General features: G+C 31.4%; 1 protein-coding gene and 1 long non-coding RNA gene across 2 annotated transcripts; both read left to right on the top strand.

The window, feature by feature from the left end:
* The first annotated feature begins 205 nt into the window (after positions 1-205).
* LOC140921046 (uncharacterized) lies at positions 206-1,113 on the top strand. Its single transcript, XR_012163889.1, has 2 exons — positions 206-431; positions 843-1,113. It is a non-coding gene; the product is annotated as an uncharacterized lncRNA (long non-coding RNA).
* Positions 1,114-4,582: 3,469 nt separating this feature from the next.
* Positions 4,583-8,921, top strand: LOC101514206 (1-aminocyclopropane-1-carboxylate oxidase homolog 11-like). The gene is made up of 3 exons (XM_004511036.4): positions 4,583-5,219; positions 7,554-7,875; positions 8,451-8,921. The coding sequence occupies exons 1-3, from the start codon at positions 4,663-4,665 to the stop codon at positions 8,703-8,705; spliced, it is 1,134 nt and encodes a 377-aa protein (XP_004511093.1). The 5' UTR covers positions 4,583-4,662; the 3' UTR covers positions 8,706-8,921.
* Positions 8,922-16,969: the final 8,048 nt, after the last annotated feature.

Here is a 16,969-nt window from a genome sequence, read left to right as displayed (position 1 = left end):
ATTTAGTTATTGTTGAAACCCAAGCCCAAACCAACTTAAAACAAAAAGTCCAAAATGGCAAACCCTAATTAGAGGGGGGGCAACACATAAACTAGGGTTCTCTAGTTTCATGTTGAGAGGCGGCCAAAATGAAAGGAGGCAGCCAACAATGAAAGGAGGCGGCCAAAATGAAAGGAGGCGGCCAACAATGAAAGGAGGCGGCCAACATAGTAACGAGGCGGCCAGGCAGATTTCATTACACAAAATACAAGTATAGAGAGCAACCAAGAAAGAAGTAGAGAGATAACAGAAATATACCGAGAGGCCGCGAGAAAGGCGAGAGGCCGCGAGAAAGGGAAGAGACCAAGGAAGCCGCGAGAAGAAAACCGGAATGAGGATGGTGCGGTCGCTCCAAAAGCACCGGTTCCAACGACGATGGTGACGATATGAAGGTTTGGGTTTTCTCCTTTTGTCTTTCTTTGTGTGTTTTTAATGGTGTTAATCTCCGGTCCCTCTTCTGTGTGCGTGTGTGTTTTTAATTCAACTCCCTTTTTTTCTTTTTTGAAATTGATAAGGTGTTTTTATAGAGTTTTTTATGTGTTCAGTTGCTTTCTTTGTCTGCCTTGGTCCTTCTCTATCTATTTCCTGTTTAATGTTTTGATTGCCTTGCTCATCATCTGCGTTTTTTCTGCATCCCTGATGTATTCATGGTTTTGACTTATCTGTTTTGATCAGTTCTGTTGCTGAGCTTTAATTTGTCTTTTATTTTCTTTTTTTTAAACTCTAAAAGTTGTCTCTTTGTTCTGCACAATGTATACCAAGACTGATTTAAAAAAATTATGTTTTTATGTTTCTCAATTCAGTTACAAAGCAAAGGTCAATGACAACTACATCTGAAACAGAAAGGCAGCAACACAATAGAGCCAAGCACTGCATCAGAAACAGAGAGGCAGAGAGGCAACAACAGCAACAAATTAAAAATTATTGTAATTTAATTTAGTTTGGTTTAAATCTTATTGTAATTTAATTTTGCCTTTATTTTAGTTTGTAATTTGATTTGGTTTTAACATTCTAAATAGATTTGAAATTGTAAACTTATAATACATAATGAAATTATTTATTGTAATTATTTTATTTCCTTTTTTAAATACACATCTCCTTTTTTATATTTGTTTTCAAAATGGACAAAATTAGGGTACTACAAAGAGTATAAAAAAAACTTCTTCAAACTAAAGTAGATGACGACAATGTCCAACTTGTGACAATATTGTCCAAATGAGAAATAGGTGAGAAAAAGATCGTAAGCTTTTCTCATAACATTCATATCAGACGGTAAGTCTAAATGATTTATACAAATAGAAAAAACATATTCATATTTGAAAGCATCTTTTAATAAAGCCTTGAACATGATAATCAATTGTAGTACCCTTGTAAATCAATCAAGTATAGTCACAAATTGGTTCTGAATGGACTCTAATACTTGAATTGATAGATGATTTCAATTTATAATATGCTCTCCATGAGAATTAGAATCCTAGAAATTACTTCATATGAAGTCAAATACAAAACCTTTTGCGAATGGTTCGATAATGAGAACAACCTTTAATTGATATCAAGAGGTTTGGAGAGACAATTCAACACTCGATACTCTTAAGGGGTCTATTAGAGCTAGTTTCCCTTCTTATTTTTCAATAGCTCTATTATAAATTTAGAGTTATCTTCTATCAAATAATGAGGTATATTTAGAAATTTCATCTTTACATTGTTCTTGATTGTTCATCTCCATGATTCACATCATTTTACAACTTTTGATACATTATTTATTTTTTTTGCATAATATTCTTTATAATGTATTATTTAATTTCATATATTTCTTTCTCTACGATGAATAACTAAAGATAATATTGACAAATCAATCTCCATGATTCACCGTCATTTCACAACTTTTGATATATTATTTATTTTTTCGTATAATATTCTTTATAATGTATTATCTCATTTCATATATTTCTTTCTCTGCGATGAATAACTAAATATAGTATTGATAAATTAATAATTAATATTACATTGAACTTTGAAAATAACATTTAAATAGGAGTACAATTTTCATGCAAATGTGATAATTAAAAAATGACTTAAATATATAATTGATTCTTGTAAATGTGTTTTTTGGTTTTAGTATCTGAAAGTTTTTTTGTTTGATCTTTGTCTTGTTTTGTTTTTGGTCAATTTTTTTATTTTAGTCTTTGCAAAATTGGTTTTTATTAAAAATAATTCATGTAATTTTTTATATATCTAATATTATATATCTGTAGGGACTCATTCCAATTAACATCAATTTTATATAGACTAAAACAAAATAGAATGGATTTAAAACAAAAAAATCTATTTACAAATACAAAAATTAAATAAAAGAACTCACAAAAACTAATATTTATAAAATGCATAAATTTAAAAATAAATTATATATTTATCTTTAAAAAATAATTTTCATACAAATATGATAATTAAAAAGAAACAAATATTATATTTAAAAGTATGATACTCTGATAAAAGGCGAATTTATGAGTTTCCTAAATACCTAGAGACAAAGTATCCCTGTCGCTTATTAAGTTGATGTGTACAAGAACGAAAAAGGTGGTCCTGTGACAAACATATGGAGCATATGAAAAAGCCAAGACAACAAGATGTTGTGAGTAGGTATGACAATTGGTATCTATACTGATAATAGTATTTAATGGGGTTTAAAATATAGGTTGGTTTGAGGGATATCTATCTATATCATTATTTAAATAATAATTAATGTATGGACAATAATTTTTTTTTAATTACATAGAATTTTCTACCTTTTTTGTCAAAAAAAATATTAAAAGATTAAAACATAAATACATTCTCACATACAAAATTTATATAAAATTCTCAAAAAATATCAATTTTATTTCTATCATAAAAAATACCAGTTTATTTTATTTTCAAGTACCTGTAGCACCGTATGGCTGTAGTGAATTTAATTTGTGAGACGTACAATTACTTCTCCCATAACTTTATCACACACGATGTTTAAAAAGGAAAGCTTATTCAAATGACTCAACTTTCCTATTGATTTGTTGTTTTGTCAAGATTTAAATTTGGAATAATTTTTTATTTATGTTTCTATGCTTGAGCTTAAAGTTTGATGTTGGTTTTTGTTTGTTGAAGATTGTCGAAGAACTTTCAAATTTGTTATTTGAGATTTTATTTTAAGAAAAATTATTAAAAATTATAATTTGATGTTTTGGATTTGACACTTTAGTAAAAAATGGCTACATAGGAGTATTACCGTCAATTAATACATACATGCAATCAGACCATTGATAAAGAGTTCTAATTAGACACGATGCAAAATATGCTACAATTTTGCATTGATAGGATTTTATGATTAGTAGAAACTCAATTTATTTGGAATAATCGATTTATCAATTTACTAGTGTTAGGAGAAATTTATTAAAGTTTAATTTGATGTTAGGATTTAATTATAAATTTTAAAAATTTATTACTAATTTTATGATTTACAATATTACTATTAAATAGTTTGCTGCCAAGAATATCTCGAGTTGTGTCAAATGATAAAAATTCTCAAATATTAATCGAGGAAGATAAGGAATACAAAAGAAATGTTTTTAAAAGATAATGGAAAAAGGTATTATGGTATACATTTTAAAATTTAAATCATCAATCTAACCTAAAAAAATTAAAAGACTAATCAATACAATTAAATAACTTAAACAAACCAGAAATTTGATTGTCTTTAGAAAATTGTAAAATAAAATGAAGTTAAAAATATTGTAAGAAATAAGATTCTAGTCCATCCCTAAATTGAACTTGTAGAAATTCATCAATAGAAATTCATCAAAGTCAGGTCACATATTTCGTTCTCGAGTTGCTAAACATGCAACTTTCATTAAAAAATATATAAATTATACGGGTAAAGGGTATCAAAATGAAAGTGAATCTTCTTCACAATAATATTAAATTTCTACTTTTTTCTATGATGTGTGGGTTGAAAATAGTAGATGTAAATTCTTTGATTGATTATCGAAACTTCTGCTAGGAAATGTGTAACTAGTGCAACTATTGTATTTCATTATATGTTTATGACTAGTGTTTAAAAGACTAATTTATAGTTTAGGACTAAATTATAGTCCGTGTTAAAAATACATGACTAGATTAAGTTTCATTAAAAGATAAAAGACAAATTTAAATTTTATTAAACGATATTGTTTTTGTTTTTCCAGTCACATATGAAAATATTTGACGTTGTAAGTGTCATCTCATTAACTATTGTTAATTTGTTATAAATTGTGACTCACCTAAAAATAATAAATGGTATAATAAAATCAAAAAAGATAAATGACAAAATTTTAAAATAGACAACAAGATGAAATATACAATTAAATCAATATTATAAATTTAATCATGAACACTATTTTATGATAACTCTGTTATTAAATTTTTTATCATAAACATGAGTTGAATTATTAATACGATAAAACAATAATCTTCTTATTAATAAAAAGAAAAATAATTTACTTAATTATTTTTACAAAATATAAAAATCAAGATTGAGGAGCCTAACATTATCCAAATTCCCAAAAATCCAGAGACAAGTATCTTAGCTGCTGATTTCTTGTGCTAAAGAAAGAAATGAAAGAAAACATGGTGAGCACAAACCTAGAAGAAATTGAAGGAGAGGAAGAACATGAACATGTTTATGATAGGTACAAAGAATTGAAGCTTCTTGATGAATCAAAATCAGGTGTGAAAGGACTTGTAGATTCTGGTTTATCCAAAGTCCCTAAGATATTCATCCATGATAAGATTCATGAACATAACAATCAAATCACTTCCACGAATCTCAATATTCCAATCATTGACTTTGGACCTCTACTTACAAGTTCAAGTTCACGTTTTGATATAATTGAGAAAGTAAAGTATGCAAGTGAGAATTGGGGGTTCTTTCAAGTGATCAATCATGGGATTCCATCTACTGTTTTGGATGATATGCTTCATGGGGTGCTTAGATTTCATGAACAGGACACTGAAACTAAGAAAGAGTTTTATTCTCGTGATATTACTAAAAGGGCATATTTTAATACCAATTTTGATTTTTATGTTACTCCAGCTGTTAATTGGAGGGATACTCTTTCTTGTGTTATGGCTCCACAGCCTCTTGATCCTCAGGAATTGCCTTCAATTTGTAGGTATATTTATCATTTTCTCTATCCAGTCATTATTATATGCAAAAAACTTATTAAGAAACGCAGTTAAATGCAATTAATTTTCTAGATTTCATGTAAAACACAAATTAAATTTATTAAATTGTCTTTTTTTTAATATCAAGCACTTAACTATCGACATTAAATGTTTTAAATTAAATAAATGGGTGTATTATGAATAATAACATTAAATGAGTTAAAATTAGTTAACTTTTATTTATAATAGTGACTAAGATTTAAGACATTTTTTTGTTTATAATAATAACCAGAGGGAGTATCTATCTATACCACATTGACATATGTACTTACATTTAATTAATTCCTTTTTTCGGATTATTATCAGGATTGTTATGTCTGTGTCATGTTCAATGTCTGTGTAATTGCTTTGTGGTTCATAGATCTATACTTTTTCTAGAGTAGAATAAGAATAGCAGCATGATTGGGGCTAGTACATAGTTTTTGTAAACAAACAGGGATATTTAAATAATAATCACAACACAAGAAAATAATGTGAAAACTCTCAAGTTGGAGAAAAAATCACTGACTGTTGGATAATGACAACCAGATAACAACACTAAGTAAAAATTGTTACAACGACTTCTCTCATACTCCTCATGGCTCCCATTTTCAATTATGAGAATTTGCTATTTGAATACATGCCTGTAGTCCAGTACTTTTCTTGTGTTGTAAACAGATATTATAAGAGCCATGAGGAGTATGAGAGAAGTCGATGTAACATGCATGTATTCAAATCGGCATGTATTCAAGATAAAGTACTGGACTACAAGCATGTATTTTTTAAACAGATATTATAAGATATTTTTTAATATTCTAACACTCCCCCTCAAGTTAAAGCTTGCTAAGCTTTAGCTTGCTACAAGAAAACAATGTTTTGCTCTGCAAAATAATAAAAATGATGGAAAAGCAACTCAGGGATGCAGGTGAAATCAGAGAGAATTGCTATAAATAAAGCCTAGCCAGATAGCCGATATAATCATCGGCCCGAGAGAAATTCATGGCAAGCAATTGAACAAAGCAAGGTATGTTCTTCTAAAAACTGCATTTGGAAGCTTCAAACCAATAATATTGGAGAGGCGTGCTTCAAGGAGAGAAAGGCAAGACCAGTACATCTGGGACAAAAATGGGGCCAGTGCATCTGGGACAAATTGCCATGCTAAAGTGAGTCATGAAAATAAAAGACATTGTCAGAATGACCATCAATGGAAAAAGAAGTCATCACTAATATGATTCATCTGTGGGAAAAGGGACACCATCGGAATGATCGTCAGTGGGAATAGAAGCCACTGTTATAATCTATTAGTAAGAACTAAATTGCATGACAAACACCAAAGAGGAAGCAACGCGACTCTAATGACACGAAGCCATGATTGATCAGCGGAGTGAGAAAATGCATCCAAAACAGGAGAGACAATGGTTGTTTCGGAAAACTTGCTGGAAAACTTTTCCAGCAGCGACAACGGATAAAAGGCAACAGTAGACGGCGGATCTTGGAGGCACATGAGCGCGTCTGGAGCTACTTTTGACCTAAAAAAATCTGGGTATTGTAGATTGGGAGATTCTGCACACAATGGAAGTGGGTGTAACCGTAGCCCGAAACTAGAATACGAGGGCAGATTCGAAACTTAGAGGTTGAGGCACGATTGGCTGACCAAGCAGCAATTGAGAGGCGTCAAAGCACATGTGACAACTTTTGGTGACGCGCTTTTGGGCATGACCTGATCTGGAGATGACGACGCTGTTCGCAGGAAAATTCGCCGGAAATAGTGGCAGCGGCGACAGTAGCAAACTGAACGGAAAACGAGTGAAACGTGTCCGAATGTTGGAAAAGAGAAACTATGATTATATTCTCTAACTGTTGGGAACTCGACAGCGGAATAGAGGCGGGATCCTCAAGGAGGATCGAAATAGGCTCTGATACCATATTGAAGTTGTGGGATTTTAGAGAAAATGATAATAGTTTAATGTTGACTTGATTTCAAAAGACTCAATACTAATATCTATTTATAGAGAAACATAGACCTAATTCTAAATAAGGAATAAATCATAATAATAATAATGAGAGATATTCTAAGATATCTCTATGATTATAAATTGATCATAATAAATAATTTAAGATACTCTACTATAATATAAAAGATATTATAAGATATTTTTTAATATTCTAACAACATCTTTATGAACTTGTTCATGAAAGAAGATTTTTAATCTCAAACCAAGATTTTCTAAACCATACAAATTCAAAACCTCTTTATTATCTTTTCCACCATAATATTATTTAACTATATTGTTTACCTGCAGAGATATAACAATTGAATACTCTGAGTATGTTAAGAAAGTGGGGATGCTTCTGTTTGAACTTCTTTCTGAAGCATTAGGCCTCAATTCAAGTTACCTTAAGGACATAGACTGTGCTGAAGGACTTTTCGTAATATCACATTATTACCCACCTTGCCCTGAGCCAGAACTCACTTTTGGCACCAGTGCTCATTCTGATAGTAGCTTCCTCACTGTTCTATTACAAGATCAAATTGGTGGCCTACAAGTTTTTCATGAAGACCAATGGGTTGATGTTACACCAATTCCTGGCGCTTTGGTCGTTAATCTCGGTGACATGATGCAGGTAAATCCATCCATTTTTTAGTAGATTTTTTTTTGTTTAGCTGTCTATACGGGCCATGTTTGGATAAACAGTTTAATTAAGTGCTTATGCTAACTGTTTTTGTGTAAGTTATAAGATGCTTTTATAAACTATCTAGAGAGCTTATGGAAATAAGTTGAAAACAGATTATGGACTTTCATAAGTTGTTTCCATTAGCTCTTCCAAATAGTTCCATACATGCTTATGCCAGTAGATAAGTTCAAATAGGTCGATCCAAATAGGCTTTAATAAAAGAATGATTAAAAGGGCACGTGTCATCTCCTTATAATTTCATTTTGTTATCTAAAATGTGTTTTAGTACCCATGCTTCTACGCAGTTTCACCGCTACTAGGATAAAATCGGAAAATATACACTAACAGTCCTTTATTGTCTTATTATGAGATGATGGTTACACTGAATATTTTCAAAAACTTGTCTTGTAGGGAAGACAAATTGACTAACTTACTGCTTCCTGCTGCAATATTAGCTTGCTGATTTTTCTTAATATAATGTCAATTGTCCAAACTCAAAATATTAGCTAAACACTCTTTTGCAGCTAATCACAAACGATAAGTTCATAAGCGTTAAGCACAGAGTTCTTGCACAAAAACTTGGTCCAAGAGTTTCAGTAGCATGCTTTTTCCGACAACATCTTCCTCCTGAGAATTCAAAACTATATGGACCTATAAGTGAGTTGCTGACACCTGAGAATCCTCCTGTTTACAAGGAAACATCAGTAAAGGACTTGGTTTCACACTACTACGGAAAAGGGTTAGATGGTACTTCTGCACTAGAACACTTTAGACTGTAAAGCAAGAGGAATGAATAAACTAGCTTATAGAAATGGAAATTTGCTTGAAAGTTGTAGAAGTGAGATATTCAACATGTCTTATTTGTAAGCTCTTTAATCATGGTATTATGAGTCCGATATTTTAGTTTCCATGTAATTACTTTTGTTTTTTTAACAACATTTGGTGTAAAATATACAATTTAATCCGCATTGTGTAAGAACTCTAAAGTTTATGTAGACTAAGGCTTTAAATTTAATTTAGGATAATGGTTGCTTGTGTCGCAATCCTTTATTTTGCAGAAAATTGTAGTTAAACCCAGACGGGTGCGGCCTTAAGTTCTAATTAATCAAATTATTAGTTACGATATTCTAATTAGTATTTTGGATATATTAGTAGTTAGTTTATGTTACTTTGTTTTCTAGAATGTTCTTAGGGTACTTTAGATTATGCTACACGAATGATTATGATTTATTGAGAATAGTATGTATAACTATAATGTCCTCTTTTAATAATCAATCAATGAAGAAAAATGTCTTTTAATTTCTTAGACAATTCTCTTATATTTCCTTTCTAGTTTAGAAAACCCTACTTTAGTTAATCTTAGTAGGAATCATCATATCATCTTCCTTAACGACTCAGATGAAATATGTTTCTATCAATTGAAACTTGAAAGAGATGATAATTGAGAGAGTGATCTAAAAATCATAAACATACTTCCACTGAATTGTGATTTCTGAAAAGATGAAAAAAAAGCTCAATACTAATTTTGTGACACTCTCTTAAGAGATAAATCACTTAGCTAATGTTAAGAGATAAATCACTTAGCTAATGTAAAGGATAGTCATCAACAAGTCACTTAGTCAACTCTTAGTGCTACTTAATTATTATGTTAGAAAGTATGACTTAGTCCTTTGTATTAGGAAAAGCCTTGTAAAGTGTGTAGTTGAGAGTAGGAGTAGACAACCTGTTTTTGATATAAAATGTAGTTCTAAAGGCTTCGCCCCAATAATGAAAAGGCGTGAATGCATTTGCTAATAGAGCGAGGCCAACTTCAGTAATGCGATGTTTGTGTTCAACTAATCCATTTTGTTCATGACTGTGAGACCAACTTACTCTATATGTGATGTCATGACCATTGAGAAATTTGGAGAAAGCAACATACTTTCTTCCCCCTCAATGATTTAGTGAGGACATCAGCCACCTAAATCGATATTGAGACATGAGGTAGAGCAATAACTTTGCAGTCAAAGGCTTCTCTAATTGAATGACAATAAACTTCTATGTGCTTCGATCTTTTATGGTATACTGGATTTACTACAATTTGTATGACGCTTGTATTATCAGCATGCGGAGTTGGTTTTGTTTGTGAAAAATCAAGTTCCGAAAAAAGGCTGCACAACCAAATAATTTTTGAGCATGCTGCAGACATGAACCGGTATTCTTCTTTAGTAAATGATTTAGATACATAATCTTGTTTCTTGCAATTTCAAGAAATAGGAGCATCACCTAAAAACACGCACCAACCGGTGGTAGATTTTCTTGTGTATGGGCAGCCAGCCTAATCAACATCACTGTATGTTTGAAGTTGTATTGTTGAACCATTAGGGAATAAGAGACCGAAACTAGGAGTACCCAATAGGTATTTGATGATTCGATGTACAACTGAAAGATGCAAATGTTTAAGATTTTGCATGAATCTATCCGATTGTATAGACAAAAAAAGAGATATCGGGTCTTGTAATGGTAAGATAGATAAGACTACCAACCAACTTCCGATATAACGTTGGGATCTGTAAGGAGTTCACCTTCATCCTGTCATAACTTGACATTAACTTCTATGGGAGTTTAAACAACAGCGATGTTGGTGAGATCGGCTAGATGAATTAAATCTTGAATATATTTGTGTTGAGTAACAAAGATGTCTTTTAGTTGGAAGTGTACTTCTAAATCCAAGAAGTAAGTGAGCTGCCCAAGATCTTTCATGTGGAAAGTGGAATGCAACAATTGTTGGATTGTATGGTTTGCCTCTTGATCTAAACCGGCGATGACAATGTCATCCACAAAAACAAAGAGTATCACAATTCCTTTTGATGTTCGTTGTGTAAATAGAAATGGATCATAGTTGCTTTGGATGAAGGAAAAGCCAAGTAGTATTGTTGTAAACTTCTTAAACCACAGTCTTAGTGCCTATTTTAACTCATACAAAGAACGTTTTAATTTGCAAATATTATTAGGTAAAATGGAGGTAATACTAGTAGGAATTTTGATTTAAACTTCCTCTTTGAGATCACTATGAAGAAATGCGTTCTTAACATCTAGCTGATGTATTTGCCAATATTTAGATGCAACAATGGCTAGAATAGTGCGCATTATAGTCATTTTGGCCACGAGTGCAAATGTCTCATTATAATTGAGAAAAAATTCTTGCTTATTACGAAGAACCACTAACCGAACCTTGTATAGCGATCTATGGATCCATCTGAATGAAGCTTTATAGTGAATATAAATTTGTTGCCAAGAGGTTTCACATATGAGGGACATGTAACAAAATCCCATGTTTGATTCTCTTCTAGTGCTAGAAGTTTCGCCTCTATAGCATTTTGCCAACATTTATACTCCATAGCCTGTTTATATGAGGAAGGGATAGAAACCAAAGCTAAAGTTGTTGTCAAAGATAATGTTGAAACCAAATTGATTTTATACTTAGAGTTTTAATGATAACAAAAGTATATGAGAACAATATATTTGATTTCCAAAAGTATAAAGAAGATATGGTCAAGATTTGAAGAGGATTTGATCAAGATTTATCTACAATGAATTTGAACATAATCAGTTTGAAAAATTTACATTCGCAATCTGAAGAATTTATAATCTCAATCTAAACAAAATAGGAAAAAAAATTAATCTGAAAATTTTATAAACCCAATAAGAATACAATACAATTCAGAATTAAACAAGGACTAAATTGAAGCCCAAATTTGAACTATAAATAGATAATCAAGGTTGTAAAAGAAAATCATCGAAAAGCATAAAATAGTAGTCTTAGAGTTCAAAGAGAGAAACACTTGTTCAAATAAGAAATATTCTCTGAATGTTTTTTTTCTTAGAGTGTGAGAGTTATTATTATTAGCTTTGTTAGAAGCAAACACTTAAAGTTCTAATCTTTTGTATCCAACCCAATAGTGGTTTAGTTCCGTCTTTAATCTAGGATTGTCAAGTTGTTAGGAGAAGACTTGACTTGTAGGGCCAAGGTGGTTATTTCCTCAAAAGTCTGGGGTTGTCAGGCTATTTGAGAAGACTGACTTGGATGTAATGTGCTTTGTAAAGGTAATTGAATTAGTGGATTAAAGCCTTCTGAATGAGGGGACTAGATATAACCAAGTTAGTGGTGAACCAGGATAAATCTATGTGTCCAAGTAAGTCACCAAAACATACTAGTTTTTTATTTATTTACAAATTATCGAAAAGTTATCAACTTTGGCAAACACAATTCAACCCTCCCTTCTCGTGTTTGCACCTTCAATTGGCATCAGAGTTCGGTCTCAAGGCTAAACACTTTATAGTGTTTGAGAAAAGATCAAAGGGTTCAATATTTCTAGATTCAGTGATGAAGTTGTTGGAGGAAACATCAACATACCACCTATGTTTGATGGAGAATTTTTTGAGTACCGGAAGAATAGACTGAGAAGTTACTATATTTCACAAGACCTTGAACTTTGGGACTTGGTGGAAGATGGCTATATTGCTTTGAAGAATACCTATGGTATTGAAATTCCAAGAAATGAAATGAATGTTGATCAGAAGAAGATGTACAAGATGCATCATAAGTCCAGAACATTCATGATAAATGCAATCACCTTCAAGGAATTTGATAAGTGCACCAACAAGGAGACATCAAAGAGTATTTATGATAATCTGATTCTGACCCATAAAGGAAGAAAACAAGTTCAAGAAGTAAATGCCCACCTCCTAGTCAAAAAGTATGAGTTGTTCAAGATGGAAGAAGATGAAGACATTGAGACAATGTTTTCCAGATTCCATATCATGGTCTCATGACTAAAGGTACTTGAGAAGAGTTATACTACTGTTGTTCATGTGAAGAAAATCCTTAGGAGTCTGAGAAGCAAATGGAGACATAAGATCACTGCAAATTTAGGAAGCAAATGATTTGAATACTCTTAAGCTAGCAGAATTAATTAGCTATCTAAGATCACATGAAATTGAGCTTGAAGAAGATGAGTCCAAGAAGAAGAACATGACTATGGCTTTGAAATCTAAGTAGAAGAAGGTTCTAAAGGAAACATCAAAATTAGAGGATAATAATTCAAATTATCAAAATCTGAACTTAAAGGAAGAGGAGATTGCCTTCATATCCAGAAGAATTTAGAGGATGTGGCACAACAAGAGGAAATATTTCCCTTCGAAAGATTCCAAGTAGTCCAATAGAGGAAAAAATGAAAATTTTGACAAGAAAAACATTATATGTTATGGAAGCAATGAACCTGAACATGTCAAGTAAGACTGTCCAAATATAGAGAAAGGGAAACACTAGAGGAAAGATTCCAAACCCAAGAAGAAGAATCTGATGGCTACATGGGATGATTCTGATGAATTCTATAGTGATGAACAAGTAGATTTGGCTTTGATGGCTCATATCAACTCTGCCTCTGGACCCAACACATATTATGACTCTGGAAGTGAATCAATAGAGGAAGAAATTGAAGTATTTTCCGACTTTACTCGATATGATTTAATTACTGCTATAAATGATTTTTTTTTTTTAAAAATAAGAATCACAAATTATCTTTAAAACTGAAAACACTTTGAAAATAAAATGCAAACCTAACTGAAAAAGTTAACGTGTTAAAGAATCAAAGTGTTGAATTTAAAACAGCAAACACAACTATGAAAACTGATATTTCTGAAGTTAAAATAAAAAATGCAACTCTAAAAACTGATATTGCTGAACTTAAGTCTGAAAAATGTAACTATGAAAAGTAATCATAGTTCAACATTAATTGAAAATACCACATGTAACCTTGATAAGCATGAAAAAACATTTCAAGATTTTCTTGCTAATGGTATGGACAAAAGTAAATATGCTTCTATGATTTTTGGAGTTAGTAGAAATGGTAAAAGAGGTATAAGATTTGAAGAAACTGTAACTAAACCTAAGCCTATTCCCTCTAATATCTTGTGTATTGTTTGCTCTAAGAAAGGTCACTCGAAATTATCTTGTCCCATGTTAAATACAAGGAAAGACAAGATACCTTTCAAGACTAACAAACCAGGACCCAACCAAATTTGGGTTCCTTAGAACAAAATTTTCCATGTTGCATTTGTCCTAAACACCAATCATGGTACCTGAAAGTGGATGCTTGCGACATATGACATATGAAAATTATATGTTCCATGAATTAACACTGAGAAAATGAGGCACAATGAGTTTTGGGGGAAAGCAAAAAGGTTAGATCATTGGTCAAGGTACAATTGGTAATGGTACTTCCCCTTCTATTAGAGATGTCTTATTTGTTAAAGATCTTTAGCATAATTTATTAAGTATTAGTCAGTTAAGTGGTAATCATTATGATATTATATTCAATCAAAAACATGCAAGACAATTTATCAGAAAGATAGATTTGTACTCTTTATAGGTTAGAGGCAAAACAACATTTATAAGATAAATTAGTTTAGTTTAGAGAAACAAGAGGTTAAGTGTCTTATATCAGTAAGTGAAGAGAAAACCTTAGATTAATTTCAAAACTGAATAAACTTCAACTAGTTAGAGGTCTACCTAAGCATAGTTACCAAACTGGAATTATGGGTAAAGCTTGTAAAAAAGGAAAACAAACAAAGAACTCCTTTACTCTTAAGAACTCAGTCTCTACCTCAAATCCCCTTGAGCTCTTACATATAGATCTATTTGGGCTAGTGAAAACAACCTCTCTAAGTGGAAAGGAATATGGTTTTGTTATAGTAGATGATTACACTAGGTGGACATGAGTGAAATTCTTAAGAAGTAAGGATGAATTCTACAAAGTGTTTATCACATTTTGCAAACAAATCATGAATGAAAAGGGTCTTAAGATTGTAACAATTAGATGTGGTCACAGAGGAGAATTTGAAAATAAAATCTTTAAAAGTTTTTATGATGAAAATGGAATCTCTCACAATTTCTCCTCTCCTAGAACACTTCAACAAAATGGAGTTGTAGAAAGAAAAATAGATCACTCCAAGAAATAGCCAGAATCATGTTAAATGATATGAATGTTACAAAAAACTTTTGAATAAAACACCATATGAATTGTGGAAAGGTAGAAAGTCTATCATCTATTATTTTAAACAATTTGGTTGTACTTGTTATATGTTGAACACTAAAGATAACCTTGGTAAATTTGATTCTAGATCTCAGAAGTGTACCTTTATTGGATACTCTGAAAGATCTAAGGCTTATAAAAGGTTTAATTGAAAAACTCATATTGTGGTTAAAGCATGATGATGATAGTGTCGGTTTATCGGATCCAGAGGAAGAAAATGCAGATAAACCGGAAGAACTTAAAAAATCTGAGGATACAAGCAAATCAGAAGAATATGATAAATCTTCAAAGGATGAATCTGATCAAGTCAGAAGCAGTCAAGATAAGTCAAAAGGAAGATTTGGATGGAAGTACATCCTGAAACTCTAATCATTGGAAGTGCAAGTGATCCCTTAATGACCAAATCATCACTAAAAGATACCACTTTGTTTGGCTTACTCTCATCAATTGAACCTATCTCTATTGGTGAAGCATTAGCAGATGATGGATGGATTATTGCAATGCAAGAGGAGTTAAATGAATTTAAGAGGAATGATGTTTGGGATCTAGTAACTTGACCAAAGAAGAACACTATTGGAACCAAATGGGTTTTCAAAAACAAGCTAAATGAAAAAGGTGAAGTGGTCATAAACAAGGAAAGACTTGTCGCACAAGGCTATAGTCAACAAGAGGGCATTGATTACACTCAAACATTTTCTCTAGTAGCCCGGTTAGAAGCTTTTTGTATCCTAACTTCTTTTGCTGCAAATAATAACATTACAATATTTCAAATGGATGTTAAAAGTGTTTTTCTAAATGGTTATATAAGTGAAGAAGTGATAAGAAGCTCAAGAGCATGAAGATGATCCATATTTTAATAAATTAGGATGGACTTTGTTTATTTTAATTTGGTTTGTATTAATTCTTAGTTTGCTTTGATTTGGTAATGTAATAGTTTTATTATTAATTTAGTTTATGTTATGTTTAAGTGAAGATACTTTACTTTATTACATTATGTTTATTTTAGAAAAAAAGTAAGATGTAAGTCCAATATGGGCCTGGAGAATGGTGTCACTTATGACCCATTTAGGTTTAGAGTTAGACTTACTATAAATATGCATTTGTAACCTCATTGGAGGCATATTTTGAATATTATTTTTGTGAGGCTTTGTTCTCTAGAGTTCTTGAAAGAATTCACTTTGAACTTATCAAGGATGTTAATCAATCCCTAGATTATGGCGCCATTTTGTTTATCAATCCCTAGATTATGGCGCCATTTTGAAAGAATTCTTTTTGGTTTATCAATCCCTAGATTATGGCGCCATTTTGTTCTTGGTTCGTTTGCTGAATAATAATTTTGAGTTTCCTTTACATCAAACCCTAATACTCAAATTTTATCAATTTTTATGGTCAGTAATCTTTGATGATATCTCGATTTATACATACTTGTTTTCGGTGATTCAATAGCCTAACTTGCGTTTTAGAACATCATCTTTCACCTTGTTTTGGAATCGCCCGATTCACAGTTTTATAGCTCTATTTATCGTGTTCTCGAGCAATACGCGATTTTGGCTCAAGTCTGTAAGTTTCAAACCTAGAACGATCCTTAAAGTGAACTATGACTAACAGGATCATATCAAGAAGTTTATGTTAAACAACCCCCAGGTTTTGAAAGTTATGAATTTCCAAATCATGTTTTTAAACTTAGGAAATCTCAGTATAGTCTAAAACAAGCACCTAGGGCAAGTAGATAGACTTAGTAAATCTTGCTTAAAAATAACTTTGAAAGAGGACACGTAGATAATACACTTTTTAGAAAATCAATAGGAGATGACATTCTTATTATTCAAATTTATGTTGATGACATTATTTTTGGATCTACTAATGACACTATTTGCCAATAAATTTTTAAATTGATGTAGCTTGAATTTCAATTGAGTATGATGGGAGAACTTAAGTTCTTCTTAGGGATACAAATTCAGCAAAGT

The sequence above is a fragment of the Cicer arietinum genome, chromosome 7, assembly GCF_000331145.2.
Source record: "Cicer arietinum cultivar CDC Frontier isolate Library 1 chromosome 7, Cicar.CDCFrontier_v2.0, whole genome shotgun sequence".
Classification (NCBI taxonomy): Eukaryota; Viridiplantae; Streptophyta; class Magnoliopsida; order Fabales; family Fabaceae; genus Cicer; species Cicer arietinum.
The sequence above is the reverse complement of the archived record's forward strand: the minus strand, read 5'-3'. Positions and strand labels throughout refer to the sequence as shown.